This window comes from Taudactylus pleione, unplaced genomic scaffold (assembly GCF_031769625.1).
Source record: "Taudactylus pleione unplaced genomic scaffold, aTauple2 ptg000025l, whole genome shotgun sequence".
Taxonomy (NCBI): domain Eukaryota; kingdom Metazoa; phylum Chordata; class Amphibia; order Anura; family Myobatrachidae; genus Taudactylus; species Taudactylus pleione.
In genome coordinates this window covers 2,106,276-2,123,814 of record NW_028284427.1, presented here as the reverse complement: position 1 = coordinate 2,123,814, position 17,539 = coordinate 2,106,276, and the positions used below count along the sequence as shown (strand labels likewise).

The 17,539-nt window shown below is 39.0% G+C and overlaps 1 protein-coding gene across 1 annotated transcript in view; it reads right to left on the bottom strand.

Moving 5' to 3' along the window:
• The window catches only part of LOC148539621 (A disintegrin and metalloproteinase with thrombospondin motifs 2-like), a 975,120-nt gene that overhangs the window by 265,073 nt on the left and 692,508 nt on the right, over window positions 1–17,539 (bottom strand). Inside the window, exon 15 of the mRNA XM_088451253.1 lies at window positions 4,749–4,829. Coding sequence (XP_088307379.1) covers window positions 4,749–4,829 — 81 coding nt within the window. The remainder of the gene's footprint in view (window positions 1–4,748; window positions 4,830–17,539) is intronic.

The following is a 17,539-nucleotide window of genomic DNA, read 5'->3' as shown; positions in this document are numbered from 1 at the left end:
ACAGGTGCTTGGATCTAGCAGAGAATAAAGGAGTTAGCTGACTGATTGCTTGTTGTTACTTTTTAAGCCAAATATTATGGGTTTTCCAAAACACTTTCCATGCACACAGTGCAAATGACACAACAGGGAGGAGGTTCCTAGATAGCTAAGGTCCTTAACTCTACTTACTGTGGCTTTGCAAATGCTACAGATGGCTTCACAATTGTTGCCCGGATTTGGGTAGAAATAATTCCACACATAAGAGGTGGATGTTTCATCTTATACCCAGGCATGACAATGGCCTTTTTCTTGTCATGGGCAAGAACTGCTTCCAGTGGTGCCTCACTTACATAAAGAACATTCTCATCATCAATATCTTCAGTAGCACCTGCATCAGCTACACAAATATCCCCCTCATCCTGTTGGACTTCTACGGTAGAGTCCTCAATGTCTAGGTCAGCAACTTCTTGATTTGTGCTGTTCATCCCCACATTGGTAGAAGGTGCAGAAATGGAGGAAGGACGCTTCTCTCTGAATACACTTAGCCTCTCCTCAGGGATTTGTGAAATTTCTGTTTCTACTGCCTTAGTGGTTTTCATTTTTTGACACCTCTTCTAGACTTGGCATGAAATGGTCTTGCATCCTCATGAGAGGTAAAAGATAATGTTCTATAATTATTGTTTTTTGGATTTTAGATGTTCTGACTGAAAGCCTCTATTACCCTTGAGCATCAGCTTTAGTAGACGTGGTGACAGGAGCCGTAGCGCTATTGCTTGGTTGCTGCTCCTGCTGATCTTATGAATGATTGTCTTGTTCCATATGAACGCTTGAATATTTTTTCACAAAAAAAACCCTGTGGCCACAGACTGCAACACACTGCTTGGTAGCCCTTGATCTACTGACTGTTATACTGTATCTCACACATACAGTATGACAGCCTGAATTTTATCATTAATGAAATGAAATTACTGCGACACACTGCGCAGTGACCTTTTATCTACTGACCGTTACTGACTGTTATATCTCACATGGAAAGTATCACGGCCTGAATTTTATCACACACAAGAATATATTTTTTTTTTTATAAAACAAAGAAAGTGCCCACTGACTGTAACACACTGTGTGGTAGCCCTTGATCTACTGACCGTTACTGACTGTTATATCTCACACAGATAGTATCATGGTCTGAATTTTATCACAAATAAAATAATTAATTTTTTTTAATAAAAAAGGGCCCATTGACTACAACACTGCACAGTGGCCCTTGACCAACTTACAGCTACTGACTGATATATGGTATTATGGCCTGAAGTTACAGCACCAAATAAAAAAAAAAGTTTTTTAAGCCACACATACAACAAAATTATTATTATTATTATTATTATTATTATTATTATATTTAAATGATGTTCTGGCACATGAAAACAAACAAACAATGATTTGCTAAATGCCTATCAAAACTAGCTCAGCCAGTATTACCTAGGGAACTGTCACTAACACTGTAGGTGGTACTTACCATCAAAGACAGTGTCACTAAACCAGAATATAACTGTCACTGAGTGTCTATTAGACTGTCACTAGACTAAGCTAAGCTAACTGCTGTGTGGCCTACTTTCCTTCCCCACACCCGGTCTTGTGACAAATGGCACTGAATCATTGCAAAAAGGACTTTTATATCAGATCCAAAACTCTCGAGATCCCACACTGGGAAGATGACGTCGCGCCTCGTTTTCAGATCCAAAAATGGCGCGGGGATCCGAGCAGCGGCTCTGATCCCCTTGAATACGCAAAGTTCGGGTGGGTTCGGTTTCCAGAAAACCGAACCCGCTCATCTCTGTGTATGTCTGAACAAGACACAAGCTACATTTGAGCCAGTTGGTCAGCTGATAAATCAACATAAATTACACTGTGTATTAAACTATGTGAAAAAAGCAGGCCAGTATGGGGTCATAAACTATGCTTCACTGAACAACAACTTAAACACAGTTAATAGCAATTGTTTTCCTTTGTATAAATAAATGTTCGATTTTATTTTGCAATGTTTAAATAAAAGCATTGATATTTAATTATGTGATTACACCCAGAGGCATATACACCAGTTTGGGGCTCCCCTTCTCTCATACATCCAAACCACTATTTACTTACTCTATATATAAACCCTAATCTTATTTCTCTTCTTTCTTATTTTATGCAACATTATTGGGGTATTGTAATGTAACAGGGTCTGAGTTTACAAAAGTGCAGATTCGAAATACGAAGAAAGAGAGTCAGGGGTTGTATTCTGATGGGCGCACAAATATATATATATATATATATATATAATTATATATACACACACACATGGTAAAATTTAACTTTCATTATCATTGATTTAAAATAATCCAAGTAATTGGGAGATTAACAGTGAAATATATAGGTAAAATAATAAAGAAATCAAACAAAAATGTGAATACAAAAAACAAAAAAATAAAAAGATTTAAATACAATTTTTTTTGTAAATTAAAGTTAAAAAGCAAAGTCCACTAATAAATCTCTACTAATCTGAAGTGCTGTCTATTAATAGGAGACAAAATACAAATGAATATATCTGAGAGGTAATCTCTCCTATTACAATAAGGCCTGTTATTGGCTAGAATTAACAATTCATAATTTGTCGTAGAATATGAAAGTGCATATACTGGCACTAATGATCTCTATTCCATAACAAAGAAATCCTCCAATAAATGATTAGTGCCCGCACAGACAACTAACAGAGGGATATCTATAGTAAATTAGATCAGATTAGTGAGATTGTATATTCCAAAATGCAGTATAAATAAATAATTCTTGAAGTAATATAGCTTCATGCACTTATATATGTGTGCTGGTAGTTTCATATAACTCTCAACAAAAAATGGGGGAGCGGCACACAAATCTAACTCAGGAAGGTCTGTTGTGTGCAAGAAATGCATATAACACTTATAATTAAATATAATATAGTGTTGATTTAGTCTGGTGCTAATCAAACATGTAGGGTACTTTCCCTTACATTTAGTGATAGTGGTATGTTATAAACCAGAAATAGTGTTTTTATCACAGAGATATGCCATACAGCAAATAGTCAGTTAATAAAATAGCTATTACTTAATCAATTTCCTTAGTAATCCATCCAATCTTAGGTTTGTATGGTATTTTCCTTATATTCAATGATAATGGTATATTACTACTTAGAGACAGTGTTTATATCACAACACTGTAACATTCATTCAGCAATCAATAAATAAGATTACTGTTACATAATATCAAGTTTCACTGATGCTTGCATGAGTAATTCATGCGGTCTTTAGAGTGGCAAGGTGTTCAATATCTTCATTACCATTAGTAATTAGTACAGCCTCATATGTTAATGTAAATAGCAGAGAGGTTAGGTGTTTAATATCTTCACTACCATTAGTAATTAATTAGTACAGCCTCATATGTTAATGTAAGTAGCAGAGAGGCTGTGTATATTACTTTCATTGGAAAACACACACTTCAGGCTATTTACTGTGAGCAATAATCTATTATTCACAACATAAAACTACTCCCTAACGGTTAATATATTCATCTCCATTGAGGGCATTAATAATAAACTTGTTGAGACCCCAGCACTGATTGAATCCTCAATAGAGCTATTAATAGACAGTTTACATATTCATTGTAATAAGGACATAGTGGACATGCTGTATACCGACGCGCGCGTTTCACTGCATGTACAGCTCGAAAACGCTCCCACGTTTTTTGTTGAGAGGTATATGAAACTACCAGCACACATATATAAGTGCATAAAGCTATATTACTTCAAGAATTATTTATTTATACTGCATTTTGGAATATACAATCTCACTAATCTGATCTAATTTACTATAGATATCCCTCTATCTGTTAGTTGTCTGTGCGGGGGGATTTCTTTGTTATGGAATAGAGATCATTAGTGCCAGTATATGCACTTTCATATTCTATGACAAATTATGAATTGTTAATTCTAGCCAATAACAGGCCTTATTGTAATAGGCGAGATTACCTCTCAGATATATTTATTTGTATTTTGTCTCCTATTAATAGACAGCACTTTAGATTAGTAGAGACTTATTAGTGGACTTTGCTTTTTAACTTTAATTAAACATTTTTTTGTATTTAAATCTTTTAATTTTTTTGTTTTTTGTATTCACATTTTTGTTTGATTTCTTTATTATTTTACCTATATATTTCACTGTTCATCTCCCAATTACTGGGATTATTTTAAATCAATGATAATAAAGTTACATTTTACTGTATATATATATATATTTTTGTGCACCCATCAGAATACAACCCCTGACTCTCTTTCTTCATATTTCAGTACTATTTGGTTGTTATAGGGCAGCACCCCCATAATTAGAAATTAAAAGTCAACTAATTTATATTAATCTGGGGTCCTCTATGTGATCAAATTATAATACTACAAGGGGCAGAGTACAGATACAATTTCCTCCTTTCTTATTGATGAAAAAGTGCGGATTCACCAGCAATTTTGCTGCTGAACAAACCTGGTTTTGTATATAAAGAAACTGACGCTATAAATGCATGGACAAAATTTCCCAATTTTTTTTTAGTAAATTCAGACCCTATTACATTCTCTGATAATGGTAACATTACTATTTCAATGATCTCAATAAGAAGAGCAGTATAAAAATATATATCTTACACATCATCCATGTGCAATCCAACATTATTACCTCATTCTAGACACAGTGTGCGTTTCTACTTACCAATATTGTGAGCAAATGAATCGGTTTCTTGAATGAGCAAATGGCGTGCTCCAGCGGGAATTTCAAATATCCTAACATAACCTTCAGGAGAAAAAACAATATTATTACTAATATACAATATAAACCTTGTTATTAGCATATACTTGCAGGGTATCTTTTTAACATAGCCATTTACATTTTTTAGCAGATATGAGTGTTTGCGGGGTGTATGTGGTAAAAAGCTCATCCTGTAGTATGATTGAACTGCATGAAAGGCCGCTAAACTAATTGAGATTAACACAAGAAGTACTATGAAAAAACATGCTTTGTTTACTACATGAGAAGCGATAAAAAAAAAATATTGGTGCTGGAGAAATGGAACAGCAGCAACCTAGAGGACTGAACTAGTGTCAGTCTAAATTGATTTTACAAACACTATTAGATGGTCCCGCACTGATTGTATTGATTACAAAACCAATTGGTGCGGGACCATAGTGTTTGTAAATTCAATTTAGACTGACACTAGTTCAGTCCTCTAGGATCTATATCAAGTATTGTTTTGCACAGGCAAAAAAAGAAAAATTCCCTTTGTGGGGCACTCTTTTTGTATTTATATTTATGATATGGTTGTATTATCGAAAACATAACTTTTATTAGATACATTCCTTGTAAAATATTAGTTTGTGAACCGTAAATGAAAGTAAAAGAATGATATATCAATATGCATAAATAACTGTAGGCGAAAATATTCAATAAGGAAGTATTGACTCTTGTCATATAGTATACTGCCTGATACGTATTGATTCAGATCACAATGATAATATAGTTGCATAACCTATATTATAAGACAGGTTTCTCATTATAGTAAAATAATTAGGGAGAAAAAATTATTAATTTGTACATGTACAAATTCCCTGAAGTAAAAAAGAAGATTCTTGCACGACGTTTATTCTGGCATCAGATTAAAAGCATCACATATAGTGTTATGTACCTGATTAAGTGTATGATAATAGGTTAAGTAGTAGATTAATAACCTATTAATTGATATTAACACATATCCATAATGAAATAGTCAGGAAAAAAATATATATATATCTCACAATAGCGTGGAAAGCCAATATTGCACTTGTCCCAAAATTATAGCAGCAATAAGAGAAAAATATATTTCCAAAAAATTATGGTAATAGGCTTAATTGTATAGATAATAGTTAATTAGCCACAATGCACATCTCAATAATTGTCACAATGGTCATAAATATGGACATATATTAGTTACAACAGTTGCAACGAAAATAAATATATATATATATATATAAAAATAAACTCAATAATGAAACCACATGTCTTTGATACTGTCATATGTATCAGTCTCTAATTGGAGGAACCATAGGCATATGTATCCTAAGAGGAATAAAGGGGCAAGAAAACACAAATAAATGGCATGAATTGCAACTGCTTTTCATCCATATAGGTTATATTTCAGTAGTGTAGAAAATTATCTTCATCAATTAATTGTACAAGTCTCCTATAATATTTGTCAGCATGTATTAATACCCTTAGAATGTAAGCTCTCACGAGCAGGGACCTCTTCCCTCATGTGCTTCTCTTTACATTTTCTTCTACTCTCTACTCCCCATTAGGGCACCTAACACGGGACTGCCAACTCCCGGCAGCTTATTGTGAGTGCTTTAATCACTATTTCAGCAATGTATATAAGTTGTGTCCTTGTCCTACACTGTAATGTACTGTAAGTTACTTGTTTCTTGTTTCACCTATTAGTTCTATGTACTATGTAAGGCACTGCGGAACACTTGTGGCACCATATAAATAAAGGATAATAATAATAATAATAATAATAATAATAATAATAATAATAATAAATACTCCTTAATGTCACATACATGGCTGTTAACATAGTAGGTCAAATGAACACAGGATTTAATATAGAATAAGTGAAAGTAAGACACATAAGTGTCCCCCACTTCTGCTTTCACTTGTTGTATCTTCTGCCTGGTATTGGACAGGTGATGAGAGAGTGGGGGGCTGGTGTCTATAAAAGGTAAAGTATAGTGGTGGGCTGTTAAAGATCTAATTTGCGGGAGTTAAATGATCCCTGGTGCCATTAAGTATTGCAGGGATCAAGTTCACCCAGATCAGTCAGGTCGCCACCCGGAAAAAGTAAAGATGTTACCTGTGCAAGACCCTGCGTGTTTTCATAAGTGTTGTGTCAGATTCAAAGTTTTTTCATGTCTGCAGCCTGTCAGCAGTAATCAGCTGTCTCTCACCAGTCCCTCGTGCGTGTAGTATGCAGCTCACAGCCGTCTATCAGCTGTGGTAAGCTATGTCTAATAGCTGTAAGGCTGGGAGAGTATTGGCGGTCAGCTAATCGGGTCCGTGGTAAGAGGTATTGTGGTTGACGCGTGTTTCGCCAAATTGGCTTGCTCACAACGAGACACCAGCATCTAGGCCACTAGGATCCCAGCACGTACATCAAGGTGTTCCACACGCTGCCGCCGGACCCAGCAACAATGTGCTAATAACATATGACTTGAATATACAGTACTCCTATACTGGGGGTGATAATATGGGTTGTCCAGAGATAATATGTCATTTATAACAGAGAAATGGAAAAAGGCAGAACTGACTAATACTGCACTGAGATCAGTTTCCTTTTTTAAAAAAAACACTCAATACAGATGCACAACCAATAACAGAGAAAAAAGTGTCAAATATTGATGTAACAGAATAACAACAACACTGTATGAATGAAGAGATACAATCAGATACTGTTGCTAAATGACAGTATTCTGTTACTATAACAACCGATGAGACATCCATGCAGAGATTATGATAATTTTTCTGAACTATAAATAGAGAAAGGTGATCTGATCTTCAGAGCTCAAATATAAGGACAAAGTGGCATTTAAATTGATAGTGTTTACATAATAATATCATTATACAATATATAATAAACTTATACTATATTATATTACAGTCATGTGAAATTACTGTATCTCATTTAATCTGGATTAATTTATACCCAGTTGCTATTTAACATCACCCCATATAATTGATACTTTAAGTACTCCTATCAGATTATAAATCCGACGGCAGTAGGAATCAATTTTAAAACTATATAACTTTTTCTTGTATCTAAAGACACATCTTTTAAACTATAAAATTTCTTTTTGATTTTAGAATATTTCGCCAGACCTTTTTGGACAATCATTTTAAAAAAAATAACTAATAAAGATTTACATTTTAAATATATTTTTTCCAGAGTTTCTGAAGGAAAATAATTACTGAATCTAATAGTGCATTTGACATTAAAATCTTCCTTTTTCTTAGTTCTTTCAAAAAAGTTATAAGATTGGCTATTGTGTGTCAGCAGCCTAAATAAAGAGGAAAATTTTAGACAGAGCTAGTTAAACGTTATTCGGGTGTTAGTGGTTTTGTGTACAGGTAAGAAATTGATTTGTCAATCACTATGTGAATAGTAGCTTGATAAATTAAGGGTGAGTGAATATTAATGATAATTTATTGATATTGAGTCAGCGAACGCTTTACCTAGCTATTTTATTTTGATAACTTTAGTGAAGTTCGGTGTCATTAAGAGACATCATGATATTCTGTTTGTATGTATATGAATCATGATAGGAATTTGTAGATGATATTTGCAACTTCTATGCCTGTGAGAAATCAATGTATATAGGAAGTAAAGCAATATGGAACAAGAAGTAGAAACTGTAACGTGATATTATGTTAATACGGAGCTGCAAACAGTAAATCATTCATTAATTGGTTAAATGACGGACGTATTCCATGGTTTGTATTGGCAAGAAAATTTCTATTTATATGAGCAAAGAAAAATAAATTATGTAGACAAGGTGAAAAAAGGGAGTGGGGGGTAGTAGCCAGATAGATGAAAACCCTATTGATAGGGTAAGTGATTCAATAGTTGATAATAGATATAACTTCATGGTCAGTATTAAGTCCCTTAGGTGTTTGTGTCTTAAGTGTAAATATCCCCTTAATTTCTTCCTTGTCAAGTTGTTTTTCGAAATTACAACCCCTCCCGTTTTTCTGAATCAGTTGGATGCCAATTATCTGCAGTCCCCTAGGATCGTTGTTGTGTATATGCGTAATCTAGTGACACCTACTGTAAGAACTGTGCACCCACAGTCTATCAAATCACTTTACATGATTGTCTAGCGGCCCATGAGAAATAACAGATGATTTCGCTCATCTGTCATTTCGCGAGGTGTAAGTATAAGTAACAGCATATACAGCATGGTTCGCGTAAGTCATTTTTTTGTTTTGTCGAGACCCTGGATGCTACGGAGAGTGGCGCCAGGATGGAGGGGAGTATAGGATATTTTTTGCAGCTACATCCACACGGATTTCTACATTGGACAAGTGGACCGACCGGCACCAGCTGTACCAACAGGTAAGTATGTGTGATTGAGGTATGTGTGTAATAAATAAATACAATGTGTTGTGTCTTTATTTAACTATATATTTTACAGTGGAGGTGCGGGTGCTGGCCGCCTGCTGGCACTTGTAGTTCCACAAGTGCCATAGGGCAGGCATACTGGCACCTGTAGTTCCACTGTAAAATACAATAGATTACTTCAATTTTACACTTTATTACCCCCATGCCCACAGCCCAGCGGTGCGAGGAAGATCCCCGGTCTTCAGACCAAGCCTGGGGTTTACGAGAGAGGGGGGACCCCTTCTTGTGGGGGACCCCACCTCAGAATGGGTTCGATTCCCGTCAGCGGCAGCCCGACAAGAGCAGAGTTCGAAGCAGCGGAAGCCTGACAGCGCTGGAAATCCCGATCGTGGAGAGGTGAGTATCAACTAACCTAACCTAACCCCCCTAACCCTCCTTAGGGGTGCCTAACCCTAAATTCCCCCCCAAGTGCCTAACCCTAATCCCCCCTCTAAGTGCCTAACCCTAACCACCCCCTTCCCCGCTGCCTAAACCGGGGGGGTGCCTAACCCTAAGTCCCCCCCGGGGGTGCCTAACCCTAACCCTCCCTCCTCCTAGCCTAACCTTAACCCTCCCGGGGGGGGTGCCTAACCCTAAGTCCCCCCCGGGAGCCCTAAACCTAACCCTCCCCCCCACGGCTATCCGCTCGCGGCGCCATTTTTTTCCCCCTATATTTAAAACCAGCACTGGCCCTGCAGGCTCCTAAGGCAAGCTCAGGGAGGACAGAAACCTCCCGTGGAGCAGAAGAGCAAAAAACCAGGCTGGTGATGGTTCCTAAAAAATGGTGGAACCCTACTCGTTTTGTTCCCCGGGAAATTTTGTAACCAGGACTGGCTGACCAGTCCAGGGCTGGTTATGCCTTTGGGGGGGACCACACATCATTTTTTTTTTTTAACATTTAACCCTTCTTTTACAGGTTTTACACACAAGCAGCCTTCACATATCTCACTGATCTCGGGAATGATTTGCAGAGAGAATACACTGCAATCTCGGGTGAGTAATCCCATCTTCACTTGCAACTCGGGGGAGATATCTCGATCTGCTTCACCATCGGCCATCTCACTTTCAGCTAAACTCACTTTTTAGTAAATTTACAAGATGAAAAACTGGAAAATCACCTGAGATTCAGCGATGCAAATCGAGATTGAAAAAAAACAAAACTCGACCAATCTTGATTCTTAGTAAATTTACCCTCTAGGAATTAATGCTTTGATCCTGTAAATCTGTACATAAGTACAATGTAAAAGAGTAAGGACAGATTTACTAAACAATATGAATGTACAGTTCATAACTTGTGATCACCATGTGCATAATGGGGCATTACACCTTCATGATTTGCACAACCATTTGTAGAATATCAGTCTGTGGTAGTACTGTGCATGAAGTCAGATTTAAAAATATAATTCTCGCCACATTAGTTGCAGGTTTTTCGTTTTTCACTTCACTGATCATTTATGTCTCAAATATGTCATGAGAATAAGGGGAAATTACAGCTGTTTTTAATAAGATGGTAGAGTAGGATATAGAACCAGGAGCATAGTTTGGAAAGTAAAATGATGGGACAGAAATGTCTATTTCCAGATCTGGAAATATGATTGAAATGTAACCCAGTGCAACTAAAGTCAGTGACCCAGGCTTCAGAAGTACAGTTCAAGAATCAAGATGAGTTTCTTAATTGCTATCATAAAATACTTGGGAATAAGGATAGAGTTTTCATGTAAAACAGTAAACAAATTATGGGTTCAATGCAGAGCCAGATTTAGATCTCATGGGGCCCTAAGCAAGATACTGGTTTAGGGCCCACTCCCTCGAACAATCCATATCACTATATACATACTCCTTTCATAAACATGTTTGTATACACATTTGGCTTAATGTACATATTTCTAACATGATGATATATATAATATAAATATATATTTAATGTGATCTAGTGTCACCTACTGTAATAACAGTGCATATATTACAGTAGGTGTTTCTGGAGCAATATCTATCTATCTTGCTTCAGAAACACCTACTGTAATATATGCACAGTTATTACAGTAGGTGTCACTAGATCACACATATATATTGTCCCTCCAGCCAGCTCCCACAGTGTCCCTCCTATGAGGTCCCGCAGTGTCCTCATGGAACTCACAGGACTCTCATCTTATATAAAGAAACACGCTCCAAAGAATTTAAACCAAAATTTCAATTCTTTTTCTATCACTAATGAAAATACTTATAATGGATTGAAACAGTTTATACTATGCGTGTGAAAGATTGTTTCTTTATATGAGAGTTCTGGAGACTATACAGCCCTGGCCAAAAGTTTTGAGAATGACACAAGTATTGGTTTTCATAAAAATATGGTAGTTGCTCAATCAGCTTAATATACTACAGGTGCTTGTAAAGGGCGGGGTTTACGCTGAACACAGAAAAAAGAAAATTGCCCCCCAGCACACTGCAGATAAATCAAAAATACTTGAATCCTACATGATAATAGAAATTCAGAGGTATTGGTTTACATACAGTTGCAAATATATGAATAAGCGCTGGGCCGTCGTCAAGGCTCCTTTATACCAGCGTCCCTAAAATTAAGGGGTATATTTTTTGCTTGCAGTTTGGAGGCATGAAAGGAGTCAGCATTAGGAGGAGGAGCTGATCCTTATAGTGCCATGTGGAGGTTTTTTGGGGTACCTCCAAGGTAAGTTAGCTCTCAGCTCATACATGTACTGTTATCATGCAGTACATCAATTTGTTATTATATGACCCAGAGTGGGTGCTACTATTATGTAGCAATAATTATTTTGGGGTGAGCATTTGGGAGTGGGGCCCCCGGGATTGTTCTGGCTGGACTCATGGCATTGTTCTGCCTTGCTCATGGCATCACCACTTAATTCACATAGAATATTTTTTCACTTTTCTATGCGTTTGTGTATTATTTATGTCATTTTAATTCTTTTACATCTCATTAACACTTATTGATTTATCTTTACACATCTATCCTTTAACACTTCACATCTATCCTTTAACACCTTTTTTTCCCCTTTTCGTGTGATGCCCTGGGGGTGGTCCTTGGCTGGAATTTTTTGGGGTGCCTTGCTTCTCGGACGTGAACCCCTTAATTTTAGGGACGCTGGTATAGAGGAGCCTTGACGACGGCCCAGCGCTTATTCATATATTTGCAAATGTATGTAAACCAATACCTCTGAATTTCTATTATCATGTAGGATTCAAGTATTTTTGATTTATCTGCAGTGTGCTGGGGGGCAATTTTCTTTTTTTCTTGGTTTTCATAAAGTTTGCTGCTTCAGTGTTTTTAGACCTTATTGTTAGATATTACTATGGTATACTGAAGTAAAATTACAAGCATTTCATAAGTGTCAAAGGCTTTTATTGACAATTACATTAAGTTTATGCAAAGAGTCAATATTTGCAGTGTTGACAGTGTGGGTATGTATATAAAGCGTGAAACGTTGCTGGACAATTTGAGCCTTGTTTATTGTGTAATGAGACCGCTGAGTGCCACACCTGTAACTGTATGTGTTGATTTAAAGTAGCGTGCACCGTGGCATACTGCAGTTTGGAAGGAGAGTGCTGAGCCTTTTGGAATTATATATATATATATATTTCCTTGAGGCTGGTCTTAAACTTAAGTATATATATATATATATATATATATATATATATATCTGTGTGTGTTATTTTTAGCGTTCGCATATAAACACCAAGATTGGTGATGGGATTATCTGCTAGGGGGCACCAGCCAAAATATTGCCTAGGGCACCAAATTGGCTAGGGCCGGCTCTGAGCCACTGTTGTCTATCAAAGACTTTTTCTGTGTCTAAAGGAGAGTAGGACAGATTCCTAATGAGAACCAGTGACCATTTCTACTATATTAAACACTCTACGTGTATTGTCCAAAGCCTGTCGCTCTTTAAGAAACTCTACCTTGCACACAATTAGTTATCAGTTATGGGGAGAGATGCACTAAGCTTTGGAGAGCGATAAAGTGGAGAGTGATAAAGTACAAACCAATCAGCTCCTGTCCTTTTTCAAATACATCTTGTAAACTGACAGGAGCTGATTGGTTGGTACTTTATCACTTTCCAAGGCATAGTGCATCTCCCCCTAGCAAACTTATTGTCACCATTTAAAAGCGCTATAGGTTTATAATTTGTGCACTCTGCTGGGTCACTATTTAGATTTCTAAAATTTCCACAGTTAAAGTGCTCATCTCTGATACAGACTCAGATCCTTCACATTCCATGAAAAAAATTAACCATAACAGATATTTAAACAGAAAAAAAAAGAACTCTAAAGGAGTGTATCCCGTGAGTAGGTACTAGGAGCAGCTCTGATTCTGGGAAGACTATGTATCCAGTCAGTGAGCATATCCTTGTCTTCAGGGAGGGGTCTGTGAAATAGAATCATAGCATAATCCAGGAGCGCAAAGTTAGTCACAGAGTCTGGGATGGCCTGTATCTTTAAATTGTTATGTCTAGAACAATATACCATGTCTGCCAGTTTTTTGCGAAGAGAGGAGACCTCAACTTGAAGAGTGTCGTGAGTGGAGATCAAAGCAGTGTGAGAGGTGTCCAACTCCTCTATCTTGGATTCCAGATCTGTTCAGCTCGAAGTTCTGAAAAGGATGTTCTAAATTCTTCTTAGAGCCCGATTCAGCAAGGAACGCAGTTGCTGATACGCACACAATTGGCCGATTTTTGCGATCGGCGCAGTGCGCCAACCGCCCACTGTGAATGGGACCGCGCATACCCATCACAGGGTGATTGACAGGAAGTGCCGTTTGTGGGTGGTGACGAGGGAAGGGGGGGCGACGAATGCAAGCGTGCCGGTGTGTTTCAACGGCATTGCAGGGGCATGTATAATTCATGAGTAAGGTCTGTCATGTTAGGGCTAAGGTGATTCTCTGCTGAGAGGTTAGAAGACGTGGACATAGGTTGAGAAGGGAACAGGAGGCGAGGGGCCAGTACTGGATGTTGGATAGACCTGACCAAAGGCGCGGAGTCTAACTTACTGGGAGGTGTTCAAAAGTGACCCCTCCAAGCGGGATTTAAGTTTAAGCTGCACCTAGCAAGCAGGTTGGTATCCAGCACAAGTGGGAAAATGGAAGAACACTATCACAGGGAAAGCACATTGGAGGTTTGAATTGAAGTGGTGTATTGAATACACACTTTGAAGCTCCAGACGCAAGGCTGGCACTGGAGATTAGCACTAGGAGATAGTACTTGGATGACATACTAAGTACACACTCCATGGCTTCAGAAGCAAAGCTGACACTGGAGAATGATATTTAGGAAATGTACTTGGATGATGTACTAAGGGCCTGAATCAGAGCCACTTGCTGCTGGCGAGTGCTCGCTCTCAATCAAGGCGGGAATTTTTTTTTTTTTTTTTACCAGGCCGCTCGCTAAACTGTGGGTGACCACCCACAGCTTTCGCGAGCGGCCTGGAGCCCGTTGCAATTATCGCGCCCAACGGGCTTGCGAAGAGACCCTGTGGTAGGGTCTTAGCTCTCGCAAGCCCAAGTAGACTCCCTGCTCTAATAGAGCAGGAAGTCCACTACTGACATCACGAGTGATGTCAGTAGGGCCGCCCACAAACACCAGGCGTTCCTAAGGGAACGCCTGAGTTTGTGCAGCCACACCCCCCTCCCCGCCTACAAAACGAGGCGAGCTGTCGATCGATGTTGACAGCCACCCCGTCTTGTAGAGAGACCAGTAGCGACGGGTCTCGCGCATGCGCACGCCAGAGGTGACGCATGTGCAGAGGGGGACCATGGACCTGCATGCGAGCGCTGTGCGCTTGCGAGTGGGTCTGAATCAGCCTCTAAGTACACACACTGTGGCTTCAGACATAGATCTGGAATCGGATGAATAGTATTGTGAGCTGGTACTTGGATGACGTATCAAGTATGCACACAGTGTGGCTTCAGACGCAGAACTGACACAGGAGAATGGTATCACGAGATTGTACTTGAATGATGTACTAAGGGCCTGATTCAGAGATCGACGCTCTGAACGAGCGCTCGCTCTGAATCAGGGCATTTTTTTTCTTTTTTGTTCGGCCTACTGTGCATAGCTCTTGTGCCAGTCTTGTGCCAGTTTCACCTGCAAAAACCTAATCCTAGGCACCAGGGAGAGGGTTAGGCATTAGGGGGAGATTTAGGGTGATGATTAGGCTTGAATTACAGAGAAAAACATGTCTCTGTTGACCTATTGTCTGTCTAACAGTGTTGTTAATCATCTCTACAGTTCAAAGATTTCATTATCATCCTCAATGTTGTTATCATCATCACATAATATTAGCTCATTTCTACTGGTATCCCCTTTTACAGAACTCTCTGTACTTTGTTGCTGCAATCTTTTACATGCGGTTGCTGAATTCTGAAAATACCCAGAAATGTTATGGGCCACAGACAGCAGCTCCTGCACACACATGCCATTTGTTTAAAAAATTTGAACCACCAAGTTTATTGTGTATGCAAAACATGGTGCATGCTCAAATACACCCAGATGTAATGCTTGTGTGTTGCTTGCGTTATCGATAATGACAAACCATGAGGAGAGTCTTGGTGGGTGTAGCGGGTTAGTTCAGGCAACCAACTGGAGACTGAGATGATGCAAACAAGTAAGCTTTTATTCCCAGCTTTTATTCCCAGCTTGAACAGGCAGAACAAGTGTAATAGCTTCTTACACAAGGTAAACACAGGTAAGGAAATAATAAGTCAGCTTACATGAGTCAGAACTTCATACCAGCAGAGTACCCACAGCACAATCAAGGTTAGGTTTGTCCAGCACAGAGAGAGCTACTGAAGGTGTATTGTAACCTCTCTCTCCTATTACCACTGACTTATACCCCTTTTACACCGGAGCTAAAACCCGGGTTTTTGAAGGGTTAACCCGGGCAGCTCCCTGGTGGAAAAGGGCAGGGGGTTGGATCGCTGGGTCGAGTGACCCGGCAATCCAACCCAGGAAACTAGCAGGGTTTAACACGGGCGTAGCCCGTGAAACCCTGCTATGGGAACAGCGCACTCCGGGTCACGATGACCTGGAGTGCGCTGCTAGCCGGCCGATTGGTCCGGCTTCAGTGGTGCTTGGAGATGACGTCATCTCCAAGCGTCCACTTTCACTCCGCAAAAGCCGGGTCTATGCAGACCCGAGTCAGCGCCGGCAAAATTCCGGGTCTGATCCGGATAGGAACTTTGGCCCTGATTCAGACCCACTCGCAAGTGGGCGTACGCACGTTCGGTGTACGTAAAAAAATATTTAAATTCAAGCACTCGCTCGTATTTTCGTACGCAGCTAAAAATCCGCCCCAAACTCAGGCGACCCCTCCTCTAACTAACGAGCATGCCAAATAGCGAGCGTACATCCCCGAAATGGCTTGAAGGGAACGCACGCACAAGTACAAACCGGAAGTGGGACTGTCAGATTCTGATTACCTGCTCATTTTTTCGGCCTACCTCCCTCAATCGTATCATGCCAATCAATGTATCAATTAGCTTAATTTTTATTTTTTTTTCAACACAATGCAATAAACTTTAATATTATCCATGTTTGTATTTGCTCGCAGAATACGTACGGCTGAAACCTTCGCTTTTATTGTTCAAAAGACATGTTAGCCCCAATTAAACAATTGTTCTATTTGTTTGTCTCCCCACAATTTTTCTGTGGTTCATTTCTTTATTTAAATTTGCTTACGCATGTCACTGCATCAAGCCTATCATAACTCTCAAGAGATTTGTGGCCCTGTCGAACACATGACTCATACACTAACCAATAGAATTTGTCCTGTTAATTTCCCAAATACATTAGCCAATCAAAATTTTTTGTGGTGCTTTATTAAAAATATTTTGTCAAAAAAACACCATTGCCATCATGAGATCCGCCGCATTCACCAGGCGCGAACTGCTGGTGCTGACGGAGGTGATGGACAGGAGGATCACCAGTCAGCCTCCACCCATCTCAAATAGGCGCAAGCGTTCCGCATATGCGGAGGTACGTCGACGCCTGCGCTCCTTCGGCTCACGCCGACATATTGGCCAGCTGGAGCGCAGGTGGTCGGACCTGCACCGGCGGACGCCCCGCTTGCTGGCATGCTTTCGCATGCAGATTGCGGAAAGTAAGTGTTCTGGACTGTGGTTTTCAAGTTTATCTTGTGGGCCCTAATTGCGTGTGCATGTTTTCATGTCTGTCCTAATGAGTCATTGTAGTCATATCTGCATGTGCATGTTTTCATGTCTGTCCTATTGAGTCATTGTAGTCATATCTGCATGTGCATGTTTTCATGTCTGTCCTATTGAGTCATTGTAGTC